This window comes from Cervus elaphus, chromosome 1 (assembly GCF_910594005.1).
Source record: "Cervus elaphus chromosome 1, mCerEla1.1, whole genome shotgun sequence".
Lineage (NCBI taxonomy): Eukaryota > Metazoa > Chordata > Mammalia > Artiodactyla > Cervidae > Cervus > Cervus elaphus.
This window is the reverse complement of record NC_057815.1, coordinates 66,106,880-66,121,975: the sequence shown is the minus strand read 5'-3', so window position 1 is coordinate 66,121,975 and position 15,096 is coordinate 66,106,880. Positions and strand designations below refer to the sequence as shown.

Sequence of the window (15,096 nt, the reverse complement as noted above, 5' to 3'; positions counted from 1 at the left end):
TCCTGCCCCGAGTTCCTGACCAGGAACTCTGTAGATGTCCGTTCATCCACCACCCCCTCCACCCCCACCCCGGGCCAGACACTTGTAACCACTGGGGATAGAGCCATGAATGAGACAGTGCTTCATCATCCAGCTGAGGAGACTAGCAAATGAACAGATAAATATGTAATCCATTGTCTGCTGGAAAAGGCCTGAGAGTGAGTTGCACCGGTGTCTGGAAGAGCATTTCAGCAGAGGGAGCTCCAGGGCCCAGCCCTGAGGCGAGAGCACTTGGAGTAGGTTGGGGTGATATCGAGGCAGGAACAGACCATGCAGGGTTGGTGGACCTCATGCTGACTTTGGCTTTTACTCTGAGGGATGTGGAAGTCACTGGGGAGGGAGAACTGGTAGGCTGGGCTCTGTTTGAAGGCTTACATTTATTCCCACAAGCCCAGTATACAGGTGGTGAAACCAAGACTCAGAGAAGTTAAGTGAATTCCCAAGTCTCACAGCAGTAGGACCCGTGGCCACCTGCCTGCCTGCAGTCCCGTGCACCCTACAGCCCTTGATAAGCTTCCTGTTGTCTGGACAGTAAGGCTGAGTGTCTTAGAGTGGCCTTCAAGGCCCTTCTCAGCCTACACTCATCCTTCCTCCCCTCTCCCACCTGACCTCCTTGCTCCTGATCGCCACTCTCCCCTCTGAGGACATGGAGTGAAAGGAGGGGCTCCGGTGTGATGTTGGGCAAGTTGCTTAACCTCTCTGAGACTCAGTTTCTTCCTTGTCTGTAAAGTTGGGCTAAAACCTTCCACTTTCTAGATTGTCATGAAAATTATATGAAGCTATCCAGGTAGCAGGGTTGGCCCAGCGCCTGGTAGGTGGGAAGCACTCCATAACTGTGGCCTTTTGTCTTTTTAGGTAGGGATGGCTGGGTCAGATAAGTGGGTTAGAATGTTCCCTGTGAGTGAGAGAGGAGAGTTTTTCCTGCCTCTTATCTGACTATAGAGTGGGGGGCAGCTGAGGTCCTACAACAGACTGGAGACCAGAGCCCGTGGGGCTGGTCCCCTGCCCCCTGTCCCCCATCTCCCTCTCTCCCTTCCAGCCCCTGCCCTGCCCATCTGGCCACCTCCATGCACTGAAACAGGAGCTTCCTCTTTTCAGGTGCCAGCAGCAAGGGGCCTGCTGATCCTCTGGCTTGTCACTTCCAGGGACCCACCTAGGGAGAGGACAGGGTCAGGTCCCTGTTCTCCTGGGAGGTTGCTTCTGGGTGCAGAGGAGCCCCAGGCTCTCCTCCTTTGTGGCAGGTGTGTTAGGTACCTGGTCACCTCAGAGGGGATGAAGTCAAGCTGCCTTCCCCCCTGCCCTTACACCCCCTGTCAAGCCAGGGCTGTCCTCAGTTCTTCTGGCGTGAAGTGAGGGTCTGACTGACCTGTCTGCTTCTGTCCACTGCTGCTGCTTGGGAGCCCCTCATCAACTCTGTGCACGCCCATCCTCCACGTGGTCAGCCCTGTTTCTTCCTGTTTCTGCCTCATTTGCAGTGTTAAGAGCCCCCCCGACCCCCTCCGGGGGGGCATTGGTCACAGAGGCGGATCGGCCTGGACTTGTGCTGTGGTATACCTCAGCACCTCTGGTGGGGGTTGGCTTCCTGTCCGGCCTAGGGCATTTCCAGCCCAGGAGGCTGTGTCTGTGACTGAGGCGCCAGGGGGCCAGGCCAGAGCCTGAGCTTTCCTGATGAGAGGGCCCCGCTCTCTCCAGGTGCAGTGTGGCTGGCTGGGCCACCCTTCAAGGCAAGAAGGGTGGGACCTGAAGAGTGAAGGGTTGGGGGTCTAGGGAAGGTGGATGGATGTGGCTCAGGGCTGTGGGATTTGGGTTTGCAAGAACTCTGTCTTGAAGGGGGGTGGTTAGAGGAGCAGGTGGAGGATGCTCTGGTTAAAGGTAGCAGAATGGCAAGAGGCAGGGAGGAGGGCCCAGGGGTCAGGCCGGCTGAGGAGGGGCAGGTGGAGAAGAGGAGTGAGTTAGAAATATGGCAGTGGGGAGATGGGGGAGCGGGAGGGAGTGGTCCAGGGTGATCTGTTTGGGAGGCGGGTGCTGGTAGGGCCAAGGAAGCTAGTATGTCATAGACTTTTTTTTTTTAATTGAATTGAAGTTGATGTACAATGAATGTTGGGTTAATTTCTGCTGTTCAGCAAAGTGATTCAGTTATACAGTACCTATATGTTCCTTTTTATATTCTTTTTCATTATGGTTTATCACAGGATATTAAATACAGTGCCCTGTGCTGTATAGTAGAATCTTGTTGTTTGTCTGTCATGGACTTATGACAAGGCCTGAAAACCAAGCCTTTTAACTTTCCACTTCATTTACTGTGAGTGAGGTACTTCAGACATTCACACTTCGTCCTCTCCAGAGTAGAGAGGGGCTTGGGCATAAGAGTGGGAAGGTTTGGGGGAATGTGGGTGAGGGGCATTGATAGGGTGGGGTCAGATGCTGTCTAACGGCAAGCCACAGGAACCCTGGAGTCTCCTGTTCATAAAGGACTCAGTCCACTTCCCATTTGAAGGGCCATGGGCTTCGGCCTGTGATTGGCCTCTGGACCTCTGGTTGGTGGCTGGCAGAGGTTGTTATTTGATAAACTATGTCTGAGAACTTCGGGAGGATAAGACAGTGAGAGAGGAGGTAAGCTTTGCAGCTAAGTTTTGCATCTTCCAGTCCAGATGGCCCAGGAAATCAGTTTCATTTACTGTAGTTCTCCTGGTATTCTATGCATGTCATATTTAAAATAAAAAAGCTACTTTATAATGATGGTTTTAGGGGAGAAACTGGGACAAACTCAATTCTAATAGACTAAAAATACTTTTATCATTTTTTATTCTAATTATGAAAGTGATAATGCAACTGTGAAAACTTCAAACAGTCCAGATATGGAGGTTGTAGAAAGTGATTAATCTTTCAAGATTGGGGTAGGAGTTAGGAGTAGGTCTGGAATTTAGGTCAGGGAAGTTCACTGTCCCTTAAATGTCCATTGATCATTAATAAAACTAGTTTTGTATTTATTAGGGTGATGCTGAAGGGGCTGCCTTAAGGAGGTTGTTAAAATATCCTGCCTCTCACCTGGTCTGCTGGGTTCAGATGTGCATGTTGTGCACTGCCCAAGGGTACCTGGCTGGGGGAGGGCTGGGAGAGGGGGATTGAAACTCAGCCTGTCCTCTTTGCTGAGCTGCTTGCCCTGCTATGGGGCTCTTTTAGCAAGAGGTATTTTGTCTAATTTGCTCAATGGCCTCGCCTGCTTTCCCCAGGAGAGGGGAGTGGGTGGGTTCACTGTGGGGTGGAGAATGCACTGTATCTGTGGTTCCCCTAGAAGGAGATCCAGGAGGAGTGGAATATCCAGTCTGGAGCCCTGCAGGGGGACATGGCTGGAGGCAGGGTGCAGGAGTCATTGGTATCTGGGGAACTGAGAATTCCAGGGTGCTGAGGGTGTCTAGGCTAGAGTCAGGCTCCAGGGCCAGCACCAAGGACCCTTCTGGGCAGGCCCAGCCAAGGCCTTGGGGCTCAGAACAGGAAGTGTCTATCTCAGCAGCGGAGGAGTGAGCAGATGCCGAGTGAGCGTGGCCTCTAGTACACACATGGTCATGTGTCACGGTCGTCTGGGTGACAGCTCTGTTCTGTGGAAGGGGACACTGAGGCTCAGAGTGTGATGTGACTTTCCCAGGGCTTCAGGTGAAAAGTGATGGAGCCAGAACCGGAACCTGATCTTGCCTGGTGTCCTGGGAGGATGGGTTCTGGGCTAGAGCTGGTGGCCCCCAGCTCCCCACCAGATAGATGGCCGAGGCAAGCCCTGGGGCCTGGCTCAGTCGGTCCTCACTGCCCTATGGGCTGTACCTTGTCAGCCGCCATCATTCCTGGGACCCTGGAGGACAGGCTACATCAAAGACAGGAGGGGGGCAGAAGTATAGGGGGCAGGTGAAGGGGCAGAGATCTGGGGCTGGGGTTGGGGCAGGAGACCCCAGCGTGCCTCCTTGGAGCCCGTGTGGCCATCAGTCCCTGAGAAACAGAAAATAGGCTTCTTGGTTCGTCAGCTGCCTGCCTGAGCGCTGCACCTGCTGCCTTGCCTGGCAGGGCCCGAGAGAGCTGGCAGAGGTCTGCAGAGGGCGGGGGCCACTTCTGCACACTCTGGGCTGGGAACCCAGCCTCCACCTAGTTCCTCATATCTGAGGGAAGTGTCTCCAAGTCCTCTTGTCTATATCAACGGAACCCTGAGAACAGCCAGGAGGGGAGCAGCTGAGGGTGACCCTGCCCTCAGGTATGACCTGGTGCTTGGGCTGGGGGCGGGGGGCGTGGGCAGTGGGGGGCTCTGGGCAGCTGTCCACAGTCAGACTGTTGGTCGTGAGCGTGGGGACTGACGGCTGTGTGTGTGGTGGGGTCAGGCCAGTCGTGTGGCTGCTAGGTGGGGTGGAAGGTGTGTGTCCCTGGAGGCTGTGTGAGGTGTGCAGTTTGTGGTATGGGTGGGCTGTGGTTAGTAGACCTTGGTCTAGCCGGATGTGTACTGCTCTTAGTTCCTGTGTGGAGGGCCTGAGGGCTTTCCTGAGGTCTGGGCACTGGGGTCCCTGCCCAGCCTGCCTTGGGTGGGGTGCTGTGAGGGGGAGGAGGGGTTGAGGGTAGAGAGATGGAGGCCCCAGGTCTGAAGCTCTCGGCCTGCCTTCCTCCCCTTCCACTTCCCCCACCGTTGGGCCTGCTCTTGCATCTGGAGCACAGCTCCGTGCTGGGGGGACTTTGAAAATACAGTTGGGGAAGGGTCCTCGCTGAGAGGACTCCAGAGCTGAGTGGGGAAGGAGTTAGAATCAGCAAGGCATCCAGATGCAGGCCTGACCCATTCATACAAATCAGAATGCAAAGGAGGCTCACACCCACATGGACCACCAAGGGCAGATCCCTCAGCCTCCCCGGGTGTCTTTTTGCCTCCCCTGTTCCTGCCCCACTGAGCTCTCCCCGTCTCTGCATCTGCCAGGTCCTTTCCCATCCCTGGGCCCCGCAAACTGAGTTCCCTTGGCTTAGAAGTACAGCCTCCTGCTCATCCTTCAAGGCCCAGCTCACGAGTACCCCCTGGAAGCTTCTCTGCCTCTGCCAGACAGTCACATCCTCTGAAGGCCCTCTCGGCTCTAGCAAGTGACCCAGCACCTCACACAGCCTCCATTGAAATGGGATAAAAATCCCAGGCTTGGGACTTATGGGGATGATTCAGGTGAAGGTGGAAATCTGGCGGGGGCTGGACATGCGGCAGGTGTTTAGGAAACCAGGGAAGTGGGAGTGTGCTTGTCCTTAGCTGAGGCTCAGGGCTGCCTTCCTGCTGGACTGGCAGTGTTGGGGTCCTCAGTCAGGAGTGGGCAGGGATGCTTGAGAGAGATGCTGGGCTGGGACAGAGAAGGGGGCGATGAGATTTAAACTCTGCCCTTGGGGTTGGAATGGTAGTTAAAGGACAGAAGTGTAAAAGTTTTGGCTCCAGCAAGAGGGACACAGGCTGGACCTGAAGAAGGACTAGTTGGCATGGGTTAGAGACTCTAAACAACCCTTACTTACTCCTGGACTAAGTAAGTATCCTTACAGAGTAATGTCCTAAGTAAGCCCAGTCAGGTCCTGGGTTCTACTGTGGAGGGCAGGGGGAACAAAAAGGTGCAGGCTCTCAGGCCAGGTTGGAGGTTGGGTAGAGATGGACCCTGCTCACAAATGGGACAGCCAGGAACAGAGCAGGAGCAGCACTGAGCTGCATGACTCAGCGTCTGAGGCTTAGGAGCCCAAGGGGGTGGTCAGGGAGGACTTTCTGGAGAAGGCAGCTGAGTCAGCACCCGAAGGTGGGAGGATGTAGTTCATTTGCTCATTGTCAGCAGACCATCTGGGGGGCTTCCATGTGTTAAGCTGGTGCCAAAAATGAAACTGAGGGAGTGATGGGCCAACTGAGCCTGGTTGGGGCTTGGGGCACATCTTGACAACTTGAGCAAGTCACTTCCTCCCTGTGGGTGTTTGTTTCTTCATCTGTAAACGACAGGGCTGGAGCGGGTCGAAGGATGGTCCGAGGAGGTGTACTTAAGGACACTGGGAACCGTGGGACGTATTTTGAGCAGGAGTGAGACCCAGGTTGGCTCAGCAGAGTTGCTGGAGGGAGCCAGGGTAACAGCAGGAGCAGGGTGGGCTGGTGAGATGTTGAAGCCTGAGCTGGGCCCTTGGGGTGCTGGGGAGGGGAACCCCCAAACTTGTGGCCAGGCTGTCGCAACAGGATGACGCCCATCTCTGCTGGTCCCTGCTTCCCTGCAGTGGAAATTCAGTGATGTGTCATAGCAGGGGAAAGGCTTAAACCTCCAGACTCCAGACCAGAATTAGGGTGGAGCAAGTGAGACAGAATAAGTGAGTGCAAAATATAAGGGGGAGTGGAGGCCAAAAAGCTCAAGGTAATCCAGGTAAACATTTTTCAGCAATATTTTTTTAAAAATAAAAATTAATGAAAAAATCCAAGGTAAGCAAAATATCAAAAATTTAAATAAAGAGGTTTAGTATTGCAGATTTTTTTCTTTGTCTTAGGCCGTAGCATGGTTCAGCAACGCACTGCTCCAGACTTCTTTTTTCAAAGGGCTGCTTCCTCCAGGAAGCCTTCCCAGACCCCCAGACTGGTGAGGGCCCTGTGGGCTGTTTTTTTGCTGGCTGGGTGGTATCTGATGCCATCAAGCCTGAGATTCCTGGAGGGTGGGTCGAGGTTGGTCTGGCTCATGCTTTTAATGCCTTGAACGGGCTGTCCTAGAGGTGTGTCAGTGCGGAGTCCCTGAGTCTGACCTTGGCCTGAAGCCCTTAGTGCAGGAATAGGAACTTGAGAGAGGCCCTGGAGGGGGCTGGGCCCTTCTCAGGGACGGAGAGGTGGTTTCCTGTTTCCCAGCCCTGGTCATTCCAGTAGCCTGGTTGGGCTGTCATGCATCAATCCATGTGGAATCCTGAGAACAGTGCCTGACCTGCAGCAGCTGCTCAGTTAGAGCTTGTTGTCGTTTTTGAATGGCTGTATATAGAGTGGTTACAAGTCTGGAGCTGCACCGTCCAGTAGCAATGTGATGCAAGCCACAAATGCAGTTTAAAGTTTTCTAGTAGCCACATTAAAAATAAGTAGGAGAAATTAATTTTAATACCATAGTTAATTCAAATATCCAAAATGTTATAATTTCATTATGTAATAAATTTTTTTTTTACTAAGTCTTCAGAATCCAGTGTGTGTTGTATAGAGCACACTTCACTATATGGTCACATCTGGAGTTTCAGTACCCGTATGTGGCTTCTAGAAGTTATTGTATTGCAGGTCTAGACTATATTTAAATTGCCCCTTCCCAGCTGTGTGACTTTGGGCAAGTTACTGAACCTCTCTGTGCCTCAGTTGCTTCATCTTAAATTGTGAGGTATGTACCTCATAGGGTTGCTATGAGAATTAAAAAGTTAATAAAAAGTGCTTTAGGTGTCTGGTGTGTATTGATAGTAAAGACTATTTGCTGCTGCTATTTAGTTGTTCAGTCGTGTCCAACTCTTTGCAACTCCATGGACTGTAGCCCACCAGCCCCCTTTGTACATGAGATTATCCAGGCAAGAATACTGGAGCAGGTTGCGGTTTCCTTCTCCAGAGAATCTTCCTGACCCAGGGATCAAACCTGCCTCTCCTGCTTGGCAGGTGGATTCTTTACCACCGAGCCACCTGGGAAACCCAAAGACTACATTGTCTTATTAAATTCTTTTTTTAAAAAACCCATCATTTGAGTAGCACTGCCTTCCCCCCCCCCAACTCTTTATGAAGTACTAATTACTTAAGATTTATTTTAAAATATTCACTTTTAAAACCTGTACCCCCTAAAGTCACCCTGCAGACCAGCAGTTTGCGGTTGACCCTGCACTAGTGGCAGGAAGCGTGGCTTTGCCCAAGACCTGCCCCTTCCACCCACCCTCCTGAGCAGAGCCCCAGCCTCCTGGCCTTGCTGGTGGTCTGCCCTTGGGGATGGCCACTTCTTTCTCTTGCCTGGAAACACCTTCTTTTGGTCCCCATGCACATTTAGGAGCAGGGCCCCTGGGGTCTTGTGGCCCTGCCTCACCCCTCCAACCCCCCAGCTCCCAGGCTTAGGGAAGGCCTTGTCTCCTTGGATCTCCCCAGGGTCCCCTTCTCTTTCTGGCAGACTCTGCATTGTGGGGGCCCTGCCTTAGTCGTGGAGCTGCATCTACCCCCTCTGCATGTCTTTCTGGGGGCCAGTCCAGCCTCCTGGCCAGGCCACTGGTCCTGGGGGAGGGCCAGAGAACAGGGGGTCCTGGCTCCCTTCTCCAATGGTGTGGTCTCCACCTCCAGGCAGGCCTGTTGGGTCTGCTCCTCACCCCCTTGTCAGTCAGCCCCGCGGGAAGGCCCTCCTCCCTTTAACCATCTCCTGCTTTCTTTCGGCTCCCTGAGCCCTCCCCTCTCTTCCTTGATCCTCTTCCCCTTCTCACTTTCTTACTTCTCTTTCCTTTTCCCCATCTTTTTCCCCACCCCTTCCCCTTTCCTCCTCTTCTTCCTAGCATCCAGCCCCTCACAGTGACCTTGTCTCTTAGACTTTTCACGTTTACCCTTGTCCTTGCAGCTTCCACCTGAGGCCAAGATGAGGAGCCATTCAGAGTAGCTGCCGCCTCTGGGGGACCCCGGCATCCTGGGCAGCCCCACTGGTGAGTCAGGGGGAAGTGGGGAGCTGGGCTGGGTGTTGCAGACTAAGCCTCCACCGAGGCCTCGTGAAGGTGAGACCTAACATCCTGTTTTCCATTTATTTATGTATTTTTGGCTGCATTGGGTCTTCGTTGCTGTACACGGGCTTTCTCTACTTGTGGAGAGCGGGCACTACTCTCCAGTTGCCTTGCGTGGGCTTCTTGTTGAGGTGGCTTCTCTCTTGTTGCAGAGCATGGGCTCTGTGGTGTGTGGGCTTCAGTAGTTGCAGGCCGTGGGCTCTTGAGCACAGGCTCAGTAGTCGTGCTGCATGGCCTTAGTTGCCCCGTGGCACAGAGGATCTTCCTGGACCAGGGATCAAACTGGTATCCCCTGCGTGTCAAGGCAGAGTCTTAACCATTGGACCACCAAGGAAGCCCCTGTTTTCCATTTTGAGAAACTGAGTTGAAGAGGCAGAGAGAGAGGGTGAGGCCAGAGATCTTGCAAAGAGCTTCCCAGGAGGGTTTTGAAGGATGGAGTCAGGTAGGGATCAGTGAGGCAGGTGGGGTGTGTACCTGATTACTTGATTTCCTTCCATGCCTGGTACGTAATGGTCTTATTCTTACTTCCAGATGATCATGTTATTGTCTAAGTTTTAATTTGTTGGAAAATGATATTAAATTAAAAAGATAAAGAGGATACAGTGAAAGGTAACCCTCCCTTTCTTGTCCTCCCAGCTGGGAGTCTCCTCCTCAACAGCAGTGTCTTGTATACACATCCGAGTGTTTTGTATATATGTGTGTGTGTATGTATATGTATATATTTTTGTTTTCTTTTAACCTAGATTTTTACATAATAAAACACTGTCCTGCACTTGCTTTTCCATCCAACAATAGATCTTTAATATCAATGAATATGAACTTTATTTTTTTGGCCATACCTTGTTTTGTGGCCATGCCTCGTGGCATAGGGAAACCTTAGTTCCTTGACCAGGTATTGAACTTGCATCCCTTGCATTGAAAGCACAGAGTCTTAACCACTGGACTGCCAGGGAATTCCCTGAATATGAACTTCAGAATCTGCCTGTGGGTAATTTTAATTGGGATTGTGTTAGCTTTAGCTTAAGCTAGGAAGAACTGCTGTCTTTATAATGTTGAGGGCCCCTTATCAAAGAACATCAAATGTATTTCTGTTTGTTTGTGTCTTCCTTTGGGACCCTCGGGAGCCTTTTAGAAAAATTCACATAGTTTAAAATTTGGGTAATAGAAAAAGATATAAACTGAAAAGTTTACTTCTACTTGGAGCTGGGTTTCCAGGGAAGCTGATTTGGCCCAGGGAGGGCCCGGGCAGTGTGTGCATGTGGTCATGTGTTTTTTGGTAAATTTTTAACAAATCCTCCCATCCCCCTCAGCCCTCAGCATTCCTCCCTAGAGGCAACCAGCATCTCCTGTCTCCTCTGTATCATTTCAGAGACCTGCATTTAGCCGTGGACACACACTAATCTATTCTTTCCTTTTGGTTTTATTATTGTGTTTTTTTATGAAAGGCAGCATGTTCTGTATGGTGTTTTGAACCTTTCTTTAGTCAGTTGATACATATCGGAGGTCATCTCATCAGCATGTAGAGTTCCCTCCTTTATGGAGTTTCCTCATTTTTCTTTAGTCATTTAGTAACTCCTTTAGGAGGTCACCCCACACTAATATGTAAGGAGTTTCCTCATTTTCTATGGCTCAGTATTCTCCTGTGTGATTACACTGTAGTTTAGTTAACCATTCTCCAGTCTTTGGGTATTTTGATTACTTCAAAGCTTTTGTCGTTGTACACAGTGCGGTAGCCGATACCCTATGTGCATCCTTTTGGACGTGCACCAGGGAGACTGCACGGGCGGCTGGGTCAGAAGGCCCAGAGCATTGAGGCTTTCCCAGCTCTGGTGGCATTGCCCTTCGCAGAGGCACTGCCCCATCCTGGGAGGAGAATGCCTCACCTTGTCACCGCTCAGCATAAGGAGGTTAAGTTCCATTTCCTGTGTTTAGAACCATTTATACTTTTCTTTCTGTCAGTTCATCTTCTTTGCCCATTTATCTGTCAGGTTATTGCTCTGTTTCTTATTTCTAGGTGTTTTTAACTGTCTAGGAAAATTAGCCTACGCTTGGGGTAGGAGTGATACCCCCTAGTTTGTCATTTATCCCTTGGCCTTGCTTATGGTGTCTTTTTTTTTTTTAATTGTGCAGGAATGTTTTATTTGTCTACAGTTGAATATTTTAGTCTTTTCTTTATCCTTCTGGAGTTGTGTCATTTCCAAAAGGCCTTTGCCTCTCTGAGACAAAGATTTTTCATATCCTTTCATCATTTATTGTAACTTATCCTGTTGTAAGGCATGGGGGTCCAGCCTTGTAGCTCGCTATGCAGTTGTACTAACAATTCAATAATCCATCTTTTCCCTACAGTTTGAGATGTTACTTTTGTTGTATTACTAAGTTCTTAAATGTATTTGGGTCTTTTTTTTAAATTTTATTTTTATTAATTATTTATTTGACTGCCTAAGGGATCTTTAGTTGTGGTATCTAGGATCTAGTTCCCTGACCAGGCATTGAACTGCACCCTCTGCTTTGGAAGGTGAACTCTTAACCCCTGGACCACCAGGGACGTCCCTAACCTGTGCTGTTTTAATTATTAATTAATTTATATGTTTTAATATGTGATGAGGCTGATTCTCACTCTACCCTTCCTTTGCCCACTCCTTCACTTCCAGAATTTTCCTGCTCTTCCTGCTTGTTTATTTTGCCACATGAACTTTCAAATGAGCTTGTCTAGCCACTACCACCCATCCCTCCAAAAAGTTCTGTGTGTATGTTTAGTAGGATAGTACGTATTTATAAATTAACTTAGGGTTAATATCTGTATGATGCTCTCTATCCAGGAACATAATGTCTTTCTGTCTATCCAGAACTTCTTTTTGCCCCTTAATATCAGTCCATATTTCTCTCCCTATAGATTCTATGCATTTCTTATTAAGTTTATTCTTGGTGGCTTTTATTTTGCGGTGCTGTTGTAAATGAGGTCTTTCATCCTGGTTTCTACTTCGTTATTACTTATCAATATTGATTCTATTAATTTTGAACCTAGCTATCTTACTAAATTCTTTTACTGTTTATAATACTTTCTCAGCTGAACTTCTCGGGTTTTCCATTTCAGAACTCATATTATATTTAAGTAATGGATTAAGTCTTCTTTCCCAGTATTTATACCAATGGTGTATTTTTGTTGAACTTTTAGAGTAGTATGAATAAGAATAATGATGGAAGTTTTCCTCTTGTTTTTCTGTTAAGCAAAGTGCTGGTTTTTATTTTAAGAAGGTGTCAATTTGTTTCTGTTTTACTAAAATTTTTGTTTAAGTGTACTGGATATTGAGTTTTATCATATGCCTCTTTAGTATCTGTGGAGATGAGCAGTTAAGTGTTTTCTTTCCATCTGTTAATCACTGCTTGGCATCATCTGTTCCTTGACTCTTGCCAGGTCAGGAGTTCTTGAGTGTCAGTAGGGGTCCTCAGTCCCCACTGCCCAGTACAAGGCTGTTTTGAAAGAACAAATAAATGAATGGCTTATCCTATCCATTCCCACCTTTCCCTCCTCAGCGGTGGGAAGGGGTTACTCACCCACAGGCCCAGGACATCAGACCGTGTGGTGCTGTGTTGATGCACCTCCTGGAGTAATCTGCTTCCTCCAGGAGCATGGAGGTGGGGGTAAGGCTCACCCCACAGACTGGGCCTATAAAGGGAGCAGCAGTGGTATCCCTCGATCCCACCTATACTTGCTAATATCCCTGGGGCCTGGGCCTCTGCTGAAAACTGCTGCCTGAGAAGGAATTGTGTCCTTGCCTGGGTCTTGCAGAGCATGGGAGGGGCACGGGTGCAGACACAGCCACAGCAGTGGCCAAGGCCGTGGACGGGGGTGAAGACAGCACCAACTCTGAAGGTCCTGGAGGACTTCCTGGAGGAGCTGGATGCTAGCAGGCCACAGAGGTGGGGTGGGGGAGGAGGTGGCAGGATTCAGGCAGTTGGAGAAGCCTGTGTATTCAGAAACCAGGCAGTACCTCGCCTTGCCTGGCACACGGGATGCAGGGGAGAAAGCTCAAACACAGAGCTTGCCCCATGGCATGGAAAAGCTACAAATTGTTGATTGGAGACCTGTACCTGGACAGCCTGCCTCTGACCTGTGCCCGTGTGTCTGTTCCAGGTCTGGACAGAGCCCTGCTGGCAGGAACCATGGCAGAGGCCGGGGATGGGGCCCTCTCAGTGGCCGAGTGGCTGCGAGCCCTGCACCTGGAGCAGTACACGAGGCTCTTCGAGCAGCACGGCCTGGTGTGGGCCACAGACTGCCAAGGCCTCAGCGACGCTCGCCTGGTGGACATGGGCATGGTGCTCCCCGGCCACCGCCGCCGCATCCTGGCTGGCCTGCTCCGCGCCCGCACACCCCCAGCCCCTGCACCCCGCCTGGCCCCACGGCCGGTGCCCATGAAGCGTCATGTCTTCCGCTCACCACCCACACCCTCCACTCCCCCAGAGCCGCAGCCCGTGGCTGGAGAGGACGAGGGGCTGCCCACCGCCCCACCCATCCCACCCCGGAAGAGCTGCCTTCCGCCCACCTGCTTCTCCGCCCCGCCCACAGCGGCCCCGGACCCTGCAGTGCCCCCGCTGCCCGCCAAGCGGCATTTGACAGAGCTCAGCCTTCCGCCCGTGCCCCCCCGCACCGGGCCCCCCCGCCCACTGGCAAGGTGAGTGGGTGTGTGCAGGGTGGGAGGAACATGGGCAGAGGATCTAGAGGGTTAGTATTGGGGGGGAGCAGGGGGGAGGGTTGTGGCCTTTGACACGGGGGTCAGAAAGGCACCTTGGTGGCGGGAACAGCATGTGCAAAGCTCAGAGGTGGGAAGTGCAGTCCTCGGGTGCTCTGAGCAGACAATGCAGTGTGAGCGAGGGTGAGGCTTGTGGATGGTGCTGGTGGGACATGCCGTGAAGGCCAGGTGGGGTTCCGGGAGACTTTTCAGCAGAGTAATCAATTGAGAACTGAGTAGGAAAGAATGACCCTGGCTGCTGGTTATGTTGATGGAGGAGGAGGCTGGGAGACCAGTGAGAGGGCCCAGGGCCACCTGTGAGGCCCCCACTCAGGCTGCGTGCGTGAGAATGGAGAGGAGTGGGCAGATTGGAGTGAGAGCTTGGCCCCAGAGTGGACATGAGCAGAGAGGGCACGAGGAGGCACATGGCATCCAGGTTTCCATCTTGATGGTGCCGTCCTTGATCTGTGATCTGAGCACAGAGGGAGTTTGGGTTCATTTTGGGGCCTGGTGAGTATGAGATACGGGGAGACCGGCATGTATATCTGAAGTTGGGAGGTAGCATGTGGAGGAAATGAGGAGTCTGGAATGAAGAACTTGTCCTGGAGGTCTCAGCAACTGCCCAGGGCCTGGTGCTGGGGCTCCTGTCTTCCCCTTTCACATGGCTCCTGCCAAATGTCAGTTCTCAGGCCACATCCTACTCACCCTCCCTCTTCCCCAGAACCATTTTCTCCCCTCCTAGCTCCTTGTACTCCTGTTTCCTTTCTTTCTTTTTCAGTATTTTTTTGGGGGGCGGGGGGCACCGCTCCATGTGGCATGTGAGATCTTAGTTCCCTGACCAGGGATTGAACCCACGCTTTCTGCATTGGGAGCGTGGAGTCTAAATCACTGGGCCATCAGGGAAGTCCCTTCCTTGTTTTCGAGTTTCCGCCTACTTCTGTGGACATTGTATTTAACCTCCTTTACAAATACCCTCCCTTCCTGCCACTTTCTGGGTGCCCAGCTTGGGGGAGATCCTCAGGTGTGGCTGTGTATGTAGTGAAGGGTATAATGGGGCTTTATTGCAGCACTTGGGCCAAGTCAGCCTAATCTGGGAAGGCTTCTTGGAGGAGGAAGGGATGTGCAGAGAGAGATCCCCTGGTCTCTGTTATTGTTGGGCACTGTGCTGGGTGCTTTACTTACATAACCTCGTTCGATCCCTGCTCAGGTCCTCTGGGGCATTTGTGTCCTATTTCAAGCAGAGAAACTAAGGCTTAGAGAAGAGAGGGGAGCGTTGGCTGGATTCATGCCAAGTACATGCCCAGGGAGCCCCTGTGGGGAGAACCTGGGAGGTTTTCCTCCTTAGAGAGGGGCATTAAAGGGCCTTCTGAGGCCAAGCCAGAGCTGTGGTGTTTTGAGGTTTGATTGGTAAGAGCACAAAAAGAGTTTATTGTGCATTTCATAGGTTCACACACTGGGAGCGGTAATGGGATTCCCTAGGAGCCTGGCTTAGAGACCAGATTGAAGTTTCTTGGTGCCACTGCACCCTCTAGTGGCCAGCCTCCTGCATGCAGGAGTAATTTTTATTTCCTTCAACTCCACCATTAGAATGGGGTGTGTGTGCATGTGT

The 15,096-nt window shown here is 51.3% G+C and overlaps 1 protein-coding gene across 5 annotated transcripts in view; it reads left to right on the top strand.

Annotated features, from left to right (window-relative positions):
- The window catches only part of ARAP1 (ArfGAP with RhoGAP domain, ankyrin repeat and PH domain 1), a 61,496-nt gene that overhangs the window by 8,386 nt on the left and 38,014 nt on the right, over positions 1-15,096 (top strand). For 4 of the 5 annotated variants that reach the window (XM_043906516.1, XM_043906544.1, XM_043906509.1 and 1 more), the window contains exons 2-3: positions 8,601-8,682; positions 12,893-13,430. In XM_043906516.1, the coding sequence (XP_043762451.1) occupies positions 12,922-13,430 (509 nt within the window). In that variant the 5' untranslated portion in view covers positions 8,601-8,682; positions 12,893-12,921. Of the gene's footprint in view, positions 1-4,169; positions 4,277-8,600; positions 8,683-12,892; positions 13,431-15,096 lie in introns of those variants that run through there. The other variant, XM_043906524.1, reaches the window with a different exon arrangement.